Raw genomic sequence first — 15,951 nt, 5'->3', positions numbered from 1 at the left:
AGCAAATCGGTCATTAAAAATGTTTAATTATATATAATGCAGGTTACTGTCTGCAGCATTAGATATACTGTGACGTACAGAGTGAACTGTAAGGTGTCTCTAAAACAGTTCACTTGTTTACTTTAATTACGTCTAAAAAAAAACAAACAAACAAATAAAATCGCATGCACTATTCTAAAGTCCGGCTCCCCATCGAATAGAAAGAACTGTCTCCAGGTTGTAAAAGATAATCCCGTACCAAATGTGACTATTGGCAGTATAACGATGGAGTTGGTTATTGCATTAATAATGAACCAAGTTTCGTGTTTTTTCCTACGAAAATTCAAACCACATTTTTGCATCTTGCATATGCAGGGATGTGTTATGTTGTAAATTTGGGTGGGTGTAAATACAAAATTTCAGTAAATTCAAAATTTACAACATGACAGATGTCTTCAAACAATTTGATAGCATTGAAAATTTACTACACCAAGCATTAAATTGCTACACTAATTGTTACACTAGCATTTCAAAAAATATTGTTTATACCCGATTAAGACTTCGAGTGATCGATTGTTAAATAGTGTTATACAGTTATAATTTTTTTCTGGTTTTTTCCACAACCCCTCTGAACAATGAAGTTCTGATTAATTGATCCTTTTTTGTGTTCCTTTAATTTGTCTTATTCATTTAAAGCGACTTGTATTTGTAAAATGTTATGTTAATGGTCAGTATATGTTACGTAGTTAAGAAAGAGATGGGGCATTTGAACCTTTAGCATATTTCCAGAAGCTGATGATGGCTATGCATATGGTTATTGCAATTTCTTGTTATTACATGTAACCGGTTCTTGCAAGATGTGATCGCATCTGTCCAAAACTAACCAGTTCTATGCAGTGTCAATCCAAAAAAAAAAAAAAAAAAAAAAATACACGCCATAAACCGGTAAAACCTATAGCCATATATGTACAAAGTTTGTTTACCAAAAAAATATTATTAACATTTTACACTGAATAACCTTAAAGATAAAATTTTTAATTTAGATCTACATTTTTTTTATGAAGAAATCCGACCGTTTTCAATCAGAACGTTTACATAACCACAGACAAAGCCGAATTTGTAAAATCGTATACGGCGTCTTAAATCAATTTACTGAATTATTTCGTGATCAGTCGTAACATTACATGTGCTCTAAGGAAAGCACCACAGGCAGCTGACATGTTGAAAGTTTTCACTGAGAGAATTCCTTGTGCTATAATAATTACTAGTACAAGGGTTTTTTCAGTAATTAGAGAAAAGTTTAAAACGCCGTGTGCCTGTGGACAGCATGGGTTGCACTGACGCCATATACATGGATCGGTGAATAATTTTCGTACCTTTTTTTGTAATTGAAAAAAAAAGATTCAAATTGACATGCTATATTAATCTGTTATATAATCTATTATAAAGATACAGCAAAATTTAAAAATTTTAAAGCTAAAATATATGGATTATATTTTGTTATTTAAAAATAGTTTTAAATAGCTAAACGAATCAAGTATGAAAATTTAAGGTAGATCCGACGGTTAAGTTGACCACCCAGCCTCCTTAGTGAATTTAACTCCATAATTCCTCCTCCGCATGAACCACCACGATACAATTCAACTTCATGTAACGGTATTGTAGTACATATATGCGTCCCTGGATTAACTGAAAAATGTAATTTACATGTAGTAGGCAAGATTTTTTAAATCTTCAAAAGGGCGTAAATAAAATCGTGCTAGATAAATTTCAGATAGCGTTTATTGTGGTAACTCGCCCTATATAAGTGTTGCACTTGAAATCAACAGATCAATCAAATGTCTGCGCAATTTGATTTGTGTGTGCACGTTCATCAGTTATACCTAATATGATTTCTTTTTGAAAATCAGCAGGTTTTTTTATGTACAATGTAGTGAATAACATTGTTGAGGTTTTGGATGTAAAAGCATAATAAAAGGCGAACACCAGCTTTGTTAGAAATTAACGAATTAGATTAGGGAGCCACTGAAGTTGTAATTTGAGGTATTCATTTTTTTGTTGACTTGGAACAAATTCCAGAGTTAAATTAAAATATTCAAATTCCAAAAATCTCTGCACTCATCCATTAATGGGAAAGGCGAATTCTTACCCCCATAGGAAAACTTCCTGTACTTAAAAGTCTTTTTATTCTAAAAAAAAAAAACCAACATTTACTTATTTCATTACCAAATCCAAGAAAAGAAACAATTAATATTTTGAACAATGTTTTTTTTTTTTAGATTTATTTGAAATCCAGGTGTGATAAAATTAAACGCTCAGTCGTGAAACAAAACCTCTTTCCAGAAGGTCTGAATATGGTGAACTTGATTAATTTTATAACTTCTTTGAAGTGTCTTGGATACAAAGACTAGTGCAGGGGGGAGGGGGGCAATCTTGGTTGAATATTTTAAAAGCAGAGTTTGGAGATATAGTGTCTGAATTTTTTGATTTTGGTGACGCTTTTATTCAAAATCTTTTGAACAACTGTACCAACTACTGTTCTTGCATATTTACAATACTGTCTCAAAGAGAGTTGGTTTAACTATAAGCATGCAATAAGCAACATTCGCAGAGGCTCCTCTCTCAAAGTCAAATTAAGACATTAACTTTCTAATTTTATTTACCAAACAGTATATCTAAAAAAAAATGCAAATAAAAAAAGATTGATGATGGATATAACAATGGAGTAGAGGTTTCCATTAATTAATGCAAGAATTGCACATACTTGCAATAATTATTTTAGTACTGCATGATGAAATGCATAATTGAATGACTTAACCTAAAAGGCACACATCATGGGAGGGGGGCCTTTTTCTCGCTGCAAACATCTTTCTGAATTTTGAGAATTGCAAACCCATCTTTTTTCTACAGAAAATATTTTTTATTGAAATAATAAAATGAATATTATAGTATTAGATGAAGGTATGCTGCTACAACCCCCCCCCCCCCCAACATATTTTTTTTTTTTAATTTGGATGTCAAAATGTCAAAATTTTGAATGAGTTCCCCCCCCCCCCCCCCAATTTTCTAAAACTATGCTACTGCCAACCAAAAATCTGTATTGATGAAGTCTTATATAAATATTAAATGTTTTATTCACGAATCTTCTACAGAAAACTACATTTTATTGCACTCATATTTACAACAACTGGAAAAAAATTACAAAAATCTCACGAAATAATATCATACCTATTACATAAATATGAACTTCATGACATTCATAATATGATCTCTATGATCCGCTGATGAAATACAGTGCCACATGATAAATATACAGAAGTACATGAATACATGTACAATTATTGCAATTTTTCACATCAGAACACAAAACACATCAGATATATATACCTGTATACATAATATAATCAGCATGCAGAGTATTCAAATGCATGACACTATCACACATGTACCAATTATATAGTAATAACTTGAGATATTGAACTTGTTTAGAAGCACATTATATTACATGTACATGTATGTCAATGCATCCATTATAAAACATGTACAGAGATAAAGTAGAAAACTGACCAGTCAGGAAGGGCCCCGCTATGACAATTAATATAGAGAAGTTAAAAAAACTTTGAATTCCATCCTCTTTATATTAACATTGAATCTTTTTTAAAATTTCAAGATAATTCCTGAATGTCCAAAAACTCTAAATAGTAACCTTGTATCTGCATAAAACAGGGATCTATAACCTCATGTCTTATAAAAAAACTAAATTAAATGTGTATTTAAGAAAGATTTAAACAGGTATTTTATAAAATGCAAGCCTTCAGTGAATGCAAATACATTGTATCACCCAGGGTTGACCTCAACTTCAAAACAAACATCAGTTGCAGACAAAGGTGTTCATTAATCTTCATATGACAGATAGAGATAAGCCTCTAAATTTTCTGCAGCAGGCAAGATAATTAATCCCAGGGGATTAATTGTTCTGCTCTCTCATCCTTTTCTTCTAAATTTACAATAAGATTTTCTTTTTCTTCAGAAATGACAGAATGGGGTTATTATCTGATTACCTGTTAAAATTAACAGCATTAAGGCAGAAAAAAATTAAATAAATAATTAAAAAATAAAATAATGAAAAAGGATATCTTAATATATATCTTGATTTTAGAATTCAATAAAATTATCATAAATCATTGTGTACAGTATATTTTAACCAAAATAAAGTATGAATATTATATTTTAAATCCATATTGTACACAATGTACACAATACTACACATCATTCAAAATTGACCTTAACTTCAAAACAAAGTTCATTTGCAGACACAGGCAGTGCAGTAATTAATCTCAATGTAACAGATAAAGATAAAGCTTAGGATTTTCTTCCTGTGGAAGGTTAATTAATCCCAAAGGACAAATATTGCACAGCCTTCCAAGAATACAATGGTAACATTCTCAGCAGTTATCTCTCTTTGCCCATTCATTCTTATCAATAGTTAAGGAATCTACCCCACCACCCCAGCTCCAAACTAGAAAACTAGAAGACATAGCTCCAAACTAGAAGACATAAAGAACCAAATTTAACATCAAAATATGTATTTCTGCCTACTGAACTACCATACCAAATTTGAACTTGATTGGGCAACCATAAAAAAAATTATTAGAAAAAACCCAGAAAATTTGTGGACGGAAGAGTGACAGACGGACAGACAGACGGACGGACGGACAGAATGATTACTATAGGGCACCCGCAAATCCTTGCGGGGCCCTAATTAGTATCTACTGCATGTTAACTACTTCATAAAACTTTTTCAATAAATTCGTAAATCAAATATAAAAAATATATACATCTAAATACACTATTAAAGACTTCTATTAAAGAAAAAACAACAACATTAGACAACAATTATTTATGATCAAATATCTACTTACTACATAGATAGCTGTTCTTTTTCTAGGCTTTGGTGGTAAAGATATGTTTCAATATCAACAGATCTATTTGTTGGGACTGAAATCGAACAAAAAAGATCCACTATCGTTATTTGGATTCACAATCTCTGAGTCAGGTATCCCGATATGTCTATGGTACTCCTGAAAACAAACCCTGCCCTGCTTACACAGGGGGACATCACACACCTCGCACTTATAGCTGGCATAGCAGTACCAGCCCGACTTTGTCTTCACACCTTTAATTTGGCACCAGGTGCAAGGCTTCCTGTTTGGAATGTACATCAACTTGTGCATCGCAGAGGGCTGGCTGTCCCCCGATCTACGGGTCTCCCCCGAGGAATCCTCGGACAGATCGATGAGTCCCGTGGGTGGGGGTTTGGCAGCAACTTGGAGATGGGTGCGTGGAGGCAGCATGAAGTGGGATAAGGCAGACACTGGAGGTAGGTGGTGCATTGTTGAGCTCACAGAAAATGGGTAAGGTGGGGAGGAAACTGAATGAACTCTGGTCTGCTGTTTACCTAAATAATGAAAACATCAATATAGAAAGGTATCAAACAAATACTTCTGGTCATACAAAAGATCTGATATTTTACACATTCACCTTTAACTTGAGAAAATGATGTAAATAAAAACAATAGTACAAAGGTATATAATGGTTGCAATCATCACAAATACATGTACATGATCAATGTGATGCAAATGGACCATAGGGACCAACAGACGAAGAATTTCTTTGTTTAAAGGTTTTTAAAAACTTACCTCACCAGCCTTCCATCTAACTTTCTCTTCTCTCATTTTATACAATCATACAATGACAACATTATCTATATTTCATTATCTGCTGGGTATCATTGGTATGTACACTTTTATATCTGACCTTGCTGATTCATTTTATGAGCATGTCCCCTCGGATCTGCTGAGGACACTGACTCCCCTGGGTGGTGCTGGTTTGATTGCTGATTTTCAGGCAACATACGCATTAAATTACCGGTGTGATATCTTATATGCTCATTCAGTTCAGTCATACTGTCAAGGATTTTATGAGTACTTCCATCACTGGACCTTACTGCTGAACCAAGCTGATCAAGTTCCATACTTTCAGATGGCCTTGACCTGTGTTGGGAGCTGTTGTCTTGGTAATCAGCGGCAACCTGCTCTTGCTCCAAAATCCTGTGTCTATCAGGGTCTGGGGCGATGAATTCTACTTTGACAATGCTCAAATCTGGACCAAGCTGACTGTCATTTTGAAGTCTTGAAAACACAATATGAAGGTATCAATTTCAAATAAAATCAATTGAAATACAAAAATACATATACTCAGTACATGTACATATGTATATGTATGAATATTATGTAAAACTGAGATGCAATACAGGCTTTTTTATCATTTGATAAAGATTATAATTTTGTAATTAATGTGATTTATACTATAAAAATGTATTCATGTTTGTGAATACAAATAGATATGATACAAAATTAATTAAATGATGTAACTACAAACCTGTTTCCCTGAGCTTCAGTTGATTCTTTGGGATCACAAGATTTAGCTAGATCTGGAGCAGTTTCATTTGGTCTGTTTTGCTTAAACTCCTTTGAAATCTCATCCATACTTTCAGAACTTTGGTGTGGTGATTGTCTTTGACCTGAGGTATCAGATGAAGATGGAGTCTGGTTTCTTGACAAAGTATTTGTACATGTTGGTGACCCAGATGATTCAGACACCACTGTGGATCCACAAGGAGTGTCACAACAATCTCCTATAGGTATCACCACGCTAGTCTCTGGATTATTTTCACAATGACTAACAACCCCCACCCTCACACTTTGATGAGACCCCCCAGAGTCAGCAGGCTCTACTTGTACAAACTCCAAACTGTCCTGTAGAATCTTTCCATCTAGCACATTGTCTGCCTGATTAGGCAAATTCCTATTACTTGATTTTATTGGACTACTGCTATGTCTAGTTCTTTTGACACCATTATCAAGGCAATGACCATGCACATCATGTGACCTTTTGACTTGATTTTCTGAGATGGTCCTCTGTAGATCTGAGGATCGAACATGCCGAAACTCGATCATATCACAGAATGTGTAGCGGTACTGGTCAGCGTTGGACAAGGATCTTCTTCCAACTGCTAAACTCTTGCAGAAATCAGCACAACATTTAATGACACTGTCTACTTGCAACAAACGCCCAATCTTCTCAATGTCCTTGTAGTTGTCCTCTGTCACCATCATGAAGCCCTCATACAAATACTGCAAGAATGATTGGATTGACTGCTGTTTTATATCTGGTGAAAGCCGAATCTCTAATTTGGATCCTGATGCAGCATGATCCATAGATTGCAGCATAGGACAAGCTGCCATCATAACAACTCTATGAGCCTTGAATAAAAAAAATGTTAATACATAGCTAGATTATACTCTTACTTGTGTGAAAACTGCACTCTGACAGTGAAATATTTCCATCCGCCAAACATTTGTTCAAATAGTTTTGAAGCATTAACATGGAGATTTCTAACACCAATACTGGCAATTGCCAATAGCTTATATACTTACCTTTGTATTAACATTCCCTGTCTTAATGACAGCATCACACATAATGTCATTCTTCCACATCGATGCCAGCTGACACAGCAGAGAACTGGACTGAATAGGATTGGTGTAAAACTTCTGGTAACTCATTGTGCTTTGGACTTTGTAAATAAATGATTTAAATTTGAAACAAAAATTGCATAATTTAATGACAATGGCATGCATTCACCGTTCCGTGCTGCTGCTACGTTTGCAGAAAATGTCACATGGATAACAACACAAAATAAATCATATAATACAAAATAGCTTTTTTGACTTACCTTAACAATGTGTGTAATAGCAAAAGAAAAAGCTTAATATTTATTTCACATTCGACAGCTGATTGTATCAATTTCTATTTATCAGTATGCCGATCCCGATGGTAAAATATTTTTTAAAGAATTATTAACAAAATAAAAATGTGTATACAACTTTGATGATACATAATGCTGTTTTATTCATTTATGTGAATATCTATACATTGTCCATTAATATCACATTTAAAATTCGGGTACTGTCATGATATCAGCTCCAAGTCTACATTTACAATACGCCGGAAGTTTACATTGGTAACCTCAAGTTCTAACAAGACTTTCTGCTGGTTGATACATTGCCAACGATAAGGAGGTATAATTTATCTTTCTTTTTTATGCAAGTTATTTGATAAGTAAATTCTTTTCTCTATGTTCTGTACTATAATGAAATCTTTGCCAAAGTGCACTAAGGTCAATCTAGCCTATTTTCGAAAGGAGAGATTGCTACCTTCAAATGCCTCATTCATAATATTGTGTTACTTTCTTTTCATCTCTTTGATTTTTTTTTTATTTTTGCATAAGAAATTCTATAACATTGACGTTATTTCTATAAGCATCGAGTAAATACTTTTAAAATAATCATTCATATGAGAGAGTGACAGACATAAATAATGTTATGTATGTCTCTGTTCATATGTGTATATATAAATACAAACAATGGTTTAACTTTAACTAATTAAGTTCGTCACTTGTCAAAAAAATTATAATGAAGGCATTATAAATGCATAATATGCAAACACAATATCAGGTGATGATTCTCTCTCTCTCTCTCTCTCTCTCTCTCTCTCTCTCTCTCTCTCGTGCATGTTCATATAACTTCAAAATGTAGCACTGTGTATTAAGAAAACATCAAAGTTTTGGTTATTGCAGTTTGCAGTAGCAATATATTAATGCAGTAATGTGTAATATCTAATTTATAGGCTGTCGTAATGATGAATGATAAGGATGATACAGACTCAGAATGGGACAGTACTCTAGACTTTACTTCTCCTCGACAAGAAAATAAAGTATCTCGCCCACCGGAAATAGAAGATGAAGATGCAAGTCACCATGATTCCATCATGGACAAACCAAAACCAAAAGAGAGAACCACTGTTCCATTCAGTCAGTATTTAATTAATTAACCATGAAATGCTTATAGCATAAACTTACATGTATATTATTTGTTTAAAAGTAAAATTCAGTCTTTAAACATTATATTATTGTAAAAAATACACTGCACACAAAAAAGATTTTTTTAGTATGCACTTCAAACTGACATTTTTCAAGCAAAGTAAAAAAAATTAATATGCATGTGGAATTTAGTCTATATTCTTTTAAAATCAGGTTAGCAGTTAAGCAAATATTTGAGTGTTTAATAGTAAAATGATTCAATTAAATCATACACCAGTGATAGTGAAATGGTATTTTTTATAATTACATATCCATGAACAACAAATCAAAATTTTTAAAAACTAACTAACCCCCCCCCCCCCCCCCCCGTATATGAATTAAAATACATGATTGTATATTTTAATAAAAAAAACTTGTCCTTACTGAAGCACTACTGAAACAAAATTAAACTTGTTTTCTCATATGAATTTCTTTTTTTTTTTACATAGCAGACCAGAAACCTGAAGACTATACATATGCTGAAGTTGTCAGAAAAGAGTATGTATAATTGAACAGTATAAAGTAAGGGGAAAAATAAAGTCTGCTCTACTCTGCAGTAAACTTGGTACTTCCATGGAAATATTTTTGTTTATTTCAGTTTTTGAAAATGCAAAAAATTGCAAATTCTTGAGTCAGAATTTTTTGTTTTCCAGAAAACAACCACAGAAAATATCGAAAGAAAGTCCACCCCCCTACAACTTCAGGGCAGCTGTTTCTGGTAAAAAAAAATATACATTTATAATGAAATTAATGCTGTTGGTAGTGCATCAGAACAGCTGATTTTAATCAGGTTGATCACAAATGGAAAAAAAAAGAAGCACTAAATTTGCAAAGCATGTGTTTTGATTAATGGGGAAAAAATGCTGATCTATAAGACCTATAATCATTTTTTTAAGGAAACATTACTCCCCAGCAAAACGATCCACCTCCCCCAGGCAAAGACAGAAAAGGAACAACATATGATGTTTCAAAGACACCGATACCAGTTTCTCAACAAGAGAGTATAATGAGTGAGTTTTGAAGTACAGAAGGAGTGATGTAATGAAAGAATGAATTCAATACTTTTGTTTGGAGATATGGTTTGAACATATTTTATTGTATATATAATATAAATGTACAAAGGGATCGAACACAAGTTCTTGCAACTTGCTAGGAGATAAAAAGGTATGCTTTATGTTATTGTATAAAATCACTTAACACACAAGTTTTCATTCCACTAGGTACTGGATCTTGGGATGACACTGATGAAGATGAGAAGACATTAAAGGAATTAAGAGAGACGTTTAAAACAGAAAAGAAGAAGGAGCAGGAAGCAGAGGAGCTAAGACTGAAGTTAGAGAGTCAAGCCGAAGGTAGGGAGCAATGTCACCATAGAGGCTGCCATCAATACTTATTTCCTAGCTATTTCAATTGCATTTAACTTTTGTTGATGGCATTCTGTTGAGATTTGAGCAAAGAGTTTTACTATAATTAGTGTGAAAAGTAGTAGATCTGGGTGTGTAAAAAAAAACCTTAAAAGATACAAGATTATGTATCATGCAAGGAAAAGACTTTGTAAGGATTTGGTCAAAATAAAGACAATTTAGTTGATGTTTTAATGAGGAAGATTTTGTTTTTATATGGATATGAAAAAAATACATGCTGTACATGTATATACAAGGGTCAATCAAAAAATACGAAGACTTTTGTCATAGCTATGTTACTTAACGTCATATCATTACTAAATTTGGTAAACATAATTTAGCAATAGTTTCAAACAATTTGCAAGTAAAAAAGTTAATAAATTCCTTTATTTCTTAGAATTATTTAGAATCTAATCCCGCAAAATTGAGGTCACGGCACACGGTCAAAACTTGTGTTAAGTCAACATTAAACCATATAATGTTGAAAGTAATATCTCTATAAATTGGGCTTAAAACCAAATAATATTGAAACCTCAAATTAATTATAATCATGGTAATCTATGTTCCAAATAATGACGGGATATATGGTTTTGTCGAACAGATATTAGTAACTAAAGACAGATAGTCCTCTTTAGAATTGACTAAAAACATCGACGTCGCCGGACGTCATGGCGCAACGAGAAGTACAAACAAAATGGATGTAACTAAGGAAAAAGCCGATACAAGCTGTGAAAATGCTCAATGGTGCAAAAAATAAGTCAACAATTATTTGCAGGTTTATGTTTACCTGTAATAAATTTTGTGGGGGTGGTGGTAATTGTATTTTGAATATAAAACAGTCCGAAAGATAGTAGAATATCTGTAAATATTTGGTAAAAAAAATAATTCACGTCAACCGACGTTCAGGGTTATCCTTAATGTAAACTAAGAGATACACGGTTAGAAAATGAAAACTTTGAAGAACTAACTTATGATTCTCGAACAAATGTGTGCAAATAAGATGTTAAGTGGTTCAGAGCCATTTTAAATTGTAAGGAGAAAGGCACAAGAGACTAAGCGTGATATAAAAATGGGGTATATCTATAAACCGTGCGTGTTTAATCTTGACGTCATGTTTTGAACGTTACCGTGCGCCATGGTGACAAAACATGTTGTTTTTAAAAAGGGGTAACAAAAATACCGTTTCTTCAAATGGACTAAAACTTCGCATATCAATTACATAAGTGTTGGTGCACCAATTAATCTGTTAAGTATGACGTTCATAAAAAATTTATGATAAACAGCCACATTGTCTTCGTATTTTTTGATTGACCCTCGTACATGTAGTAAAGCCACCTGATCATGCAGCTAGCTTTCATAACATTAATCTGGCAGATAAGCCTGATGAGGGTCAACTGACAAACAGATCAGAGGCCACATGGAAAAGCTGGGCCAGCTTTGGAAGCAAGCTTGGCAGATCATCCAACCGCAGCAACAAAGGAAAGAAAAAGAAAAAGGTGTGGTTGAAGTTTATTTGCCTTTGTTATTTTTTGAGTGCTACTCTATGATTAAATTTCTTTCACTCAACTTAAGTGTTGAAATTATTGCAATATTAATGATTGAAAGTTTACACCTTCATAAATCTTAAAAATTATTTTTTTTTTCATTTTCAATGCAATATCAAGACTAATTAAAGCAAATATTAATTTTGACAATACATATATTTAAGCTAGAATACAAAGAAATAAATATTGTTCATTTATATATGTATGTTATAAATAATGTATTTTTGATACATGCAACTGATAAAATTCCTTACAGGAGGGTAAGACAGTGCCAACATACAAGGATGAGGGTCATTACGATGCAGTAGATATTGCTCAGGTCAGGGCAGGAATCCAGAGACAGAACCCTCCCCCAGTCAACGTATTCCAGGCCCAACCCCAGAAAGAGGTCAAGGAACAGCCCGCGGAACCTGAGAAGATTGAGGACGTCAATTTCACGGACTTCAAGCCAGCCGCCATGCCCCCACCTTATATTATCAAGGAGGAAGCTGGGTAGGTCATGATCCATGGGATATTACAATGTACTCCTGTCATCTACATGAATAGAGTTTTGATCTATCAAATATACAGGATATAAACATTGAATACCTTAGCTCTTACACATCTGTATGTGTTTATACATTAATATGTATACATAGTGATTACCTGGACACATAATCCCAAAAAATACTCATTCTTACCCTTCACATGAATATTACTAAAGTTTTGTATCTATATGAAATCTCTATATATATGATAGAAATTATTACATAGACTCTGTATTGTTACAGTACGACGTACTACTTTGGGCACGGGGCAGTGCAGTATCTGGAGGTGGACAATGAAGAAGAGGAGGCCATGATGCCTAAACTTGCAGACAGGTCAGTAATGATTTTTTGCTGAACACGTTAGTTCAGCTAGATTTCTCTGGGGGGAGGGGGGGGGGGAATTTAGACATGATGATTTTATTCAGATAGCTTGTGAAACAATCCAAATTCTTCAGCATGTACTAAAACAAGGTTTCAGAAACTTAAGCTCCATAAAGGACAGTAACTTTTGTTTAGGTTAAGTAGAACACTTCAAGTCTAGCTAGTAAGCATGTAATATATGAATTCCAATTTATTTTAGCTAGGGTAAGAAACTGAAATTTCAGTAGATGTTAATGGGGTATAAAAGTCACATGTTTTGCAAAAAAAAGTATGATAATATTTTGAAGTAAAATATTGATGATAGTTTAAATATACAACTGTGATTAAAGGGAGACTATTACTTGATCAAATATGAGTCAGTAAAATGTAAATAAATTTAATACACACTTCATATAACTTTTTGATATCATATGCTGCAAAAGAATCAGCCAAACAAATCAAATACACAATGTGAAGTACATTTAATCTATTCCCTCTTCTAATTTGTAGGTTAGAAACAATTTTTCAAAGAATTTGGCAGGAGTTCTTTGGAGCGTTACGCATTGTAACCAGCTTTTTCATCTTGTTTGTGGTTGAACTGTTCAAATATATCATCAAATATGTCTTCCAGCCAATATTCATTGGTATTTTCATCACGACCGGTGACTATGTGATGAAGCCAGTACTCTCGGTGTTGTTCAATGGGTTTATGCACCCTACAGGAGTTTTCTGTTGGAACTGTTGTGTCACAACAAAAGTTGTGTGTAACCCGATCGTCGAAATTTTACGGAAAATTCTTCTTCAGTTTGCAATGTGCTGTCGATCCGTGAGATGTGCTCAGATTTTCTGGAAAACGGGAGAATATGGACCAAGAACTATTGAAGAGGAAGAAATAAAACATGTGTAATCAAAACCATGCAGACAAAATATCTCCATCAAATAAGCTTTTATTGACATTATCGATAATGTTGTTTTCTTTTTTGCATAATTACAATATATTATGCATGTTTATTAATTAACATTTGATTTTAATGGATACAAGCTGTTACAATATATCAGTTTGAAAGTAAAAATGCATGTATATTTGAATAATGTTGCCACAGATCCTAATTGCAAATTTTTAAAAACAAACTCTATATTTAAAGATGTACTGTCTGTATGAAAGTTTTAAAAGATTAATTGCCATTTTTTGTTTGTGATAAAATGAGAACATATCAGAAATGAAACTTTCATCATCGACATCATTTCTTTTTCTTTTTTTTTATAAATTTTACATGGGAAACGTGTACTTGAAAAAGTCAATGCTCATATTTAAATGTATAGCATGTGCATTAATTGCTTTATGTTTGAGAAGGTTTTATATTCATGTTATACAATGTACATGTATCACTATATGTATTCTTTAATACTGATGGAATTTTTATTTCATTTTTATTGATGCTTGTTTTTCTTTTTATGTATAATGAGAATTACTTTAAATTTCCAGCCCCATGAACGCATTACCGTCCAAAATATTCATAAAAAATCTTTTTTTTCAAAATAAATCTCCTCTAAGTACATTACATATATTTTTACATGTATCTTTTTTCTTTCGTTTTATTTCATTTTTGTTTTGACTTCATCATGTGCACATTTTAATATTTGAGTTCTGATGGACATGTTTTAAAATACATACGTGTATCTCCATTATTTTCCGGTAACATGTATTTTCTGTCTGCGCCAATTTACACGATATTAATATGAATTCAAGTTCATTTACTGTTGTTCATATTTGTGATTATACATGTATAATACATGTAATATAGAGGAAGCCTAAAGATATCTATTCATTTACATGTAGTTAGGTAAACATTTTTTAGAGATTTAAGCAATACTTAATAGTTTGAGTACATAAATTATACATGTAGAGTACATGTACATTTAGTTGAGTCACTCAATATTTGTTTTAGTTTCAGTTTTTAGTCCATTTCATTTTGGCAGCCATATTAAAATGATTTTTTACAAAGAAATTCGCCAATTTATGCTTACATATTTATCAATTGAGAATTGTTATGTAGGCAAAAGCAATCTCAGAAAAATCTCAAGGAACATATCAATTTTTTATCAGCACATACATGTAATTAAAAAATCAAACTCTTAATTGAATTTCCATTTAATCCATCAATTAACTTCTACAACGAGCTCGTGTAACCTGTATTTTCTCTCCTCTCCAATGCATTGATTGTGCATAATTATATAGATTTAAAAAAATCAAATAATGTTCCTGTATAACTTATTAGTAGCTGCAATTTAAATGAGTCTATATTCATATAAACCATGTTATTTTTAAACACAGCAAATGCACAATTATTAAAATACTCTATTTATATAAATGTAATCATTACAGTTATAAAAATCATAATATGCAATTTTAATATTGGTTTACCATTTCATATCATAATGTTCACATTGAAGCAGTAAACATCAGTGTGCTTTATAGTTGCAAATATTTATCAAATATATCCAATGCTTTTTATCATTTTCAATGGGACTGGGATGTATAACTTCTACAGTATAATTATGTGCTATATAAGGATCCTGCATTAAATTGTATACACATAGACAGTACTGGTATATGTACATGTACAACATCAAATTGTTTTAGACATTAAAAATCGAAATACCAGCTATGTATACAGTTAGATCATGCAAATTTTAAGTTTTGCTTTAATTAATTTACTTGGTTGCATTTATAATTGTCCTAGTTGTTAAAAGTTTATTGCAGAAAATAAATTTGTTAACTTTTGTTGTTCATTGGTTTGTTCATTCTTTACCTATTATTGATAATATTGGTACTGTAGAATGATTATATGATATAGAGAATGATAGGCAACCCATCGGACTCCGCCGCTTAATAAGGGACTTCACTCTGCTCTAGAATACTATACAGTAGCAACACAGGAAGTCGATATCATGGCATTTTGGTAAGAAATCAGACATTGGACAGACATGTAAATTGCAAATACAAGTGCTTCATAAGCATTTAACTGGACCTCTCTTCATTGAACAAAAGATTTTACGGAAATATATGTACATTAATATTTATACAATGTATTATATCAGAGATGGATGTGCACATAAAACCAAGTACATTGTATGTACATGTATGTATTCAAAAC

General features: G+C 32.5%; 2 protein-coding genes across 4 annotated transcripts; one reads left to right on the top strand and one right to left on the bottom strand.

The window, feature by feature from the left end:
* Positions 1-3,095: 3,095 nt before the first annotated feature.
* LOC128158875 (longitudinals lacking protein, isoforms H/M/V-like) lies at positions 3,096-7,850 on the bottom strand. 2 transcript variants are annotated; one of them, XM_052821852.1, is made up of 5 exons: positions 7,775-7,850; positions 7,479-7,615; positions 6,421-7,304; positions 5,797-6,170; positions 3,096-5,437 (listed from the first exon to the last, which is right to left on the bottom strand). In XM_052821852.1, exons 2-5 carry the CDS (start codon positions 7,602-7,604, stop codon positions 4,965-4,967), a joined length of 1,857 nt encoding a protein of 618 aa, XP_052677812.1. In that variant the 5' UTR covers positions 7,605-7,615; positions 7,775-7,850; the 3' UTR covers positions 3,096-4,964. The 2 variants fall into 2 exon arrangements, with proteins under 2 accessions (XP_052677812.1, XP_052677817.1); XM_052821857.1 differs by having other exon boundaries at positions 7,479-7,608; positions 7,775-7,836.
* A 180-nt stretch (positions 7,851-8,030) lies between these two features.
* Positions 8,031-15,584, top strand: LOC128172509 (bromodomain-containing protein 4-like). Of its 2 annotated transcripts, none has more exons than XM_052838290.1 (10): positions 8,031-8,120; positions 8,728-8,911; positions 9,412-9,457; positions 9,613-9,677; positions 9,856-9,969; positions 10,180-10,311; positions 11,737-11,858; positions 12,163-12,398; positions 12,677-12,766; positions 13,304-15,584. In XM_052838290.1, exons 2-10 carry the CDS (start codon positions 8,737-8,739, stop codon positions 13,698-13,700), a joined length of 1,377 nt encoding a protein of 458 aa, XP_052694250.1. In that variant the 5' UTR covers positions 8,031-8,120; positions 8,728-8,736; the 3' UTR covers positions 13,701-15,584. The 2 variants fall into 2 exon arrangements, with proteins under 2 accessions (XP_052694250.1, XP_052694249.1); XM_052838289.1 differs by having other exon boundaries at positions 9,409-9,457.
* Positions 15,585-15,951: the final 367 nt, after the last annotated feature.

This window comes from Crassostrea angulata, chromosome 1 (assembly GCF_025612915.1).
Source record: "Crassostrea angulata isolate pt1a10 chromosome 1, ASM2561291v2, whole genome shotgun sequence".
In the NCBI taxonomy this organism is placed as follows: Eukaryota; Metazoa; Mollusca; class Bivalvia; order Ostreida; family Ostreidae; genus Magallana; species Magallana angulata.
The sequence above is the reverse complement of the archived record's forward strand: the minus strand, read 5'-3'. Positions and strand labels throughout refer to the sequence as shown.

Coding starts and splice junctions, on each gene's coding strand:
- LOC128172509 (XM_052838289.1), top strand. CDS start 8,737: ATGATGAATGATAAGGATGATACAGACTCAGAATGGGACAGTACTCTA. Junction 9,458..9,612: donor GCTGAAGTTGTCAGAAAAGA/GTATGTATAATT, acceptor TTTGTTTTCCAG/AAAACAACCACAGAAAATAT. Junction 9,970..10,179: donor TCAACAAGAGAGTATAATGA/GTGAGTTTTGAA, acceptor TCATTCCACTAG/GTACTGGATCTTGGGATGAC.
- LOC128158875 (XM_052821852.1), bottom strand. CDS start 7,604: ATGAGTTACCAGAAGTTTTACACCAATCCTATTCAGTCCAGTTCTCTG. Junction 6,171..6,420: donor ACTGAAGCTCAGGGAAACAG/GTTTGTAGTTAC, acceptor TGTGTTTTCAAG/ACTTCAAAATGACAGTCAGC. Junction 5,438..5,796: donor TCATAAAATGAATCAGCAAG/GTCAGATATAAA, acceptor TTCATTATTTAG/GTAAACAGCAGACCAGAGTT.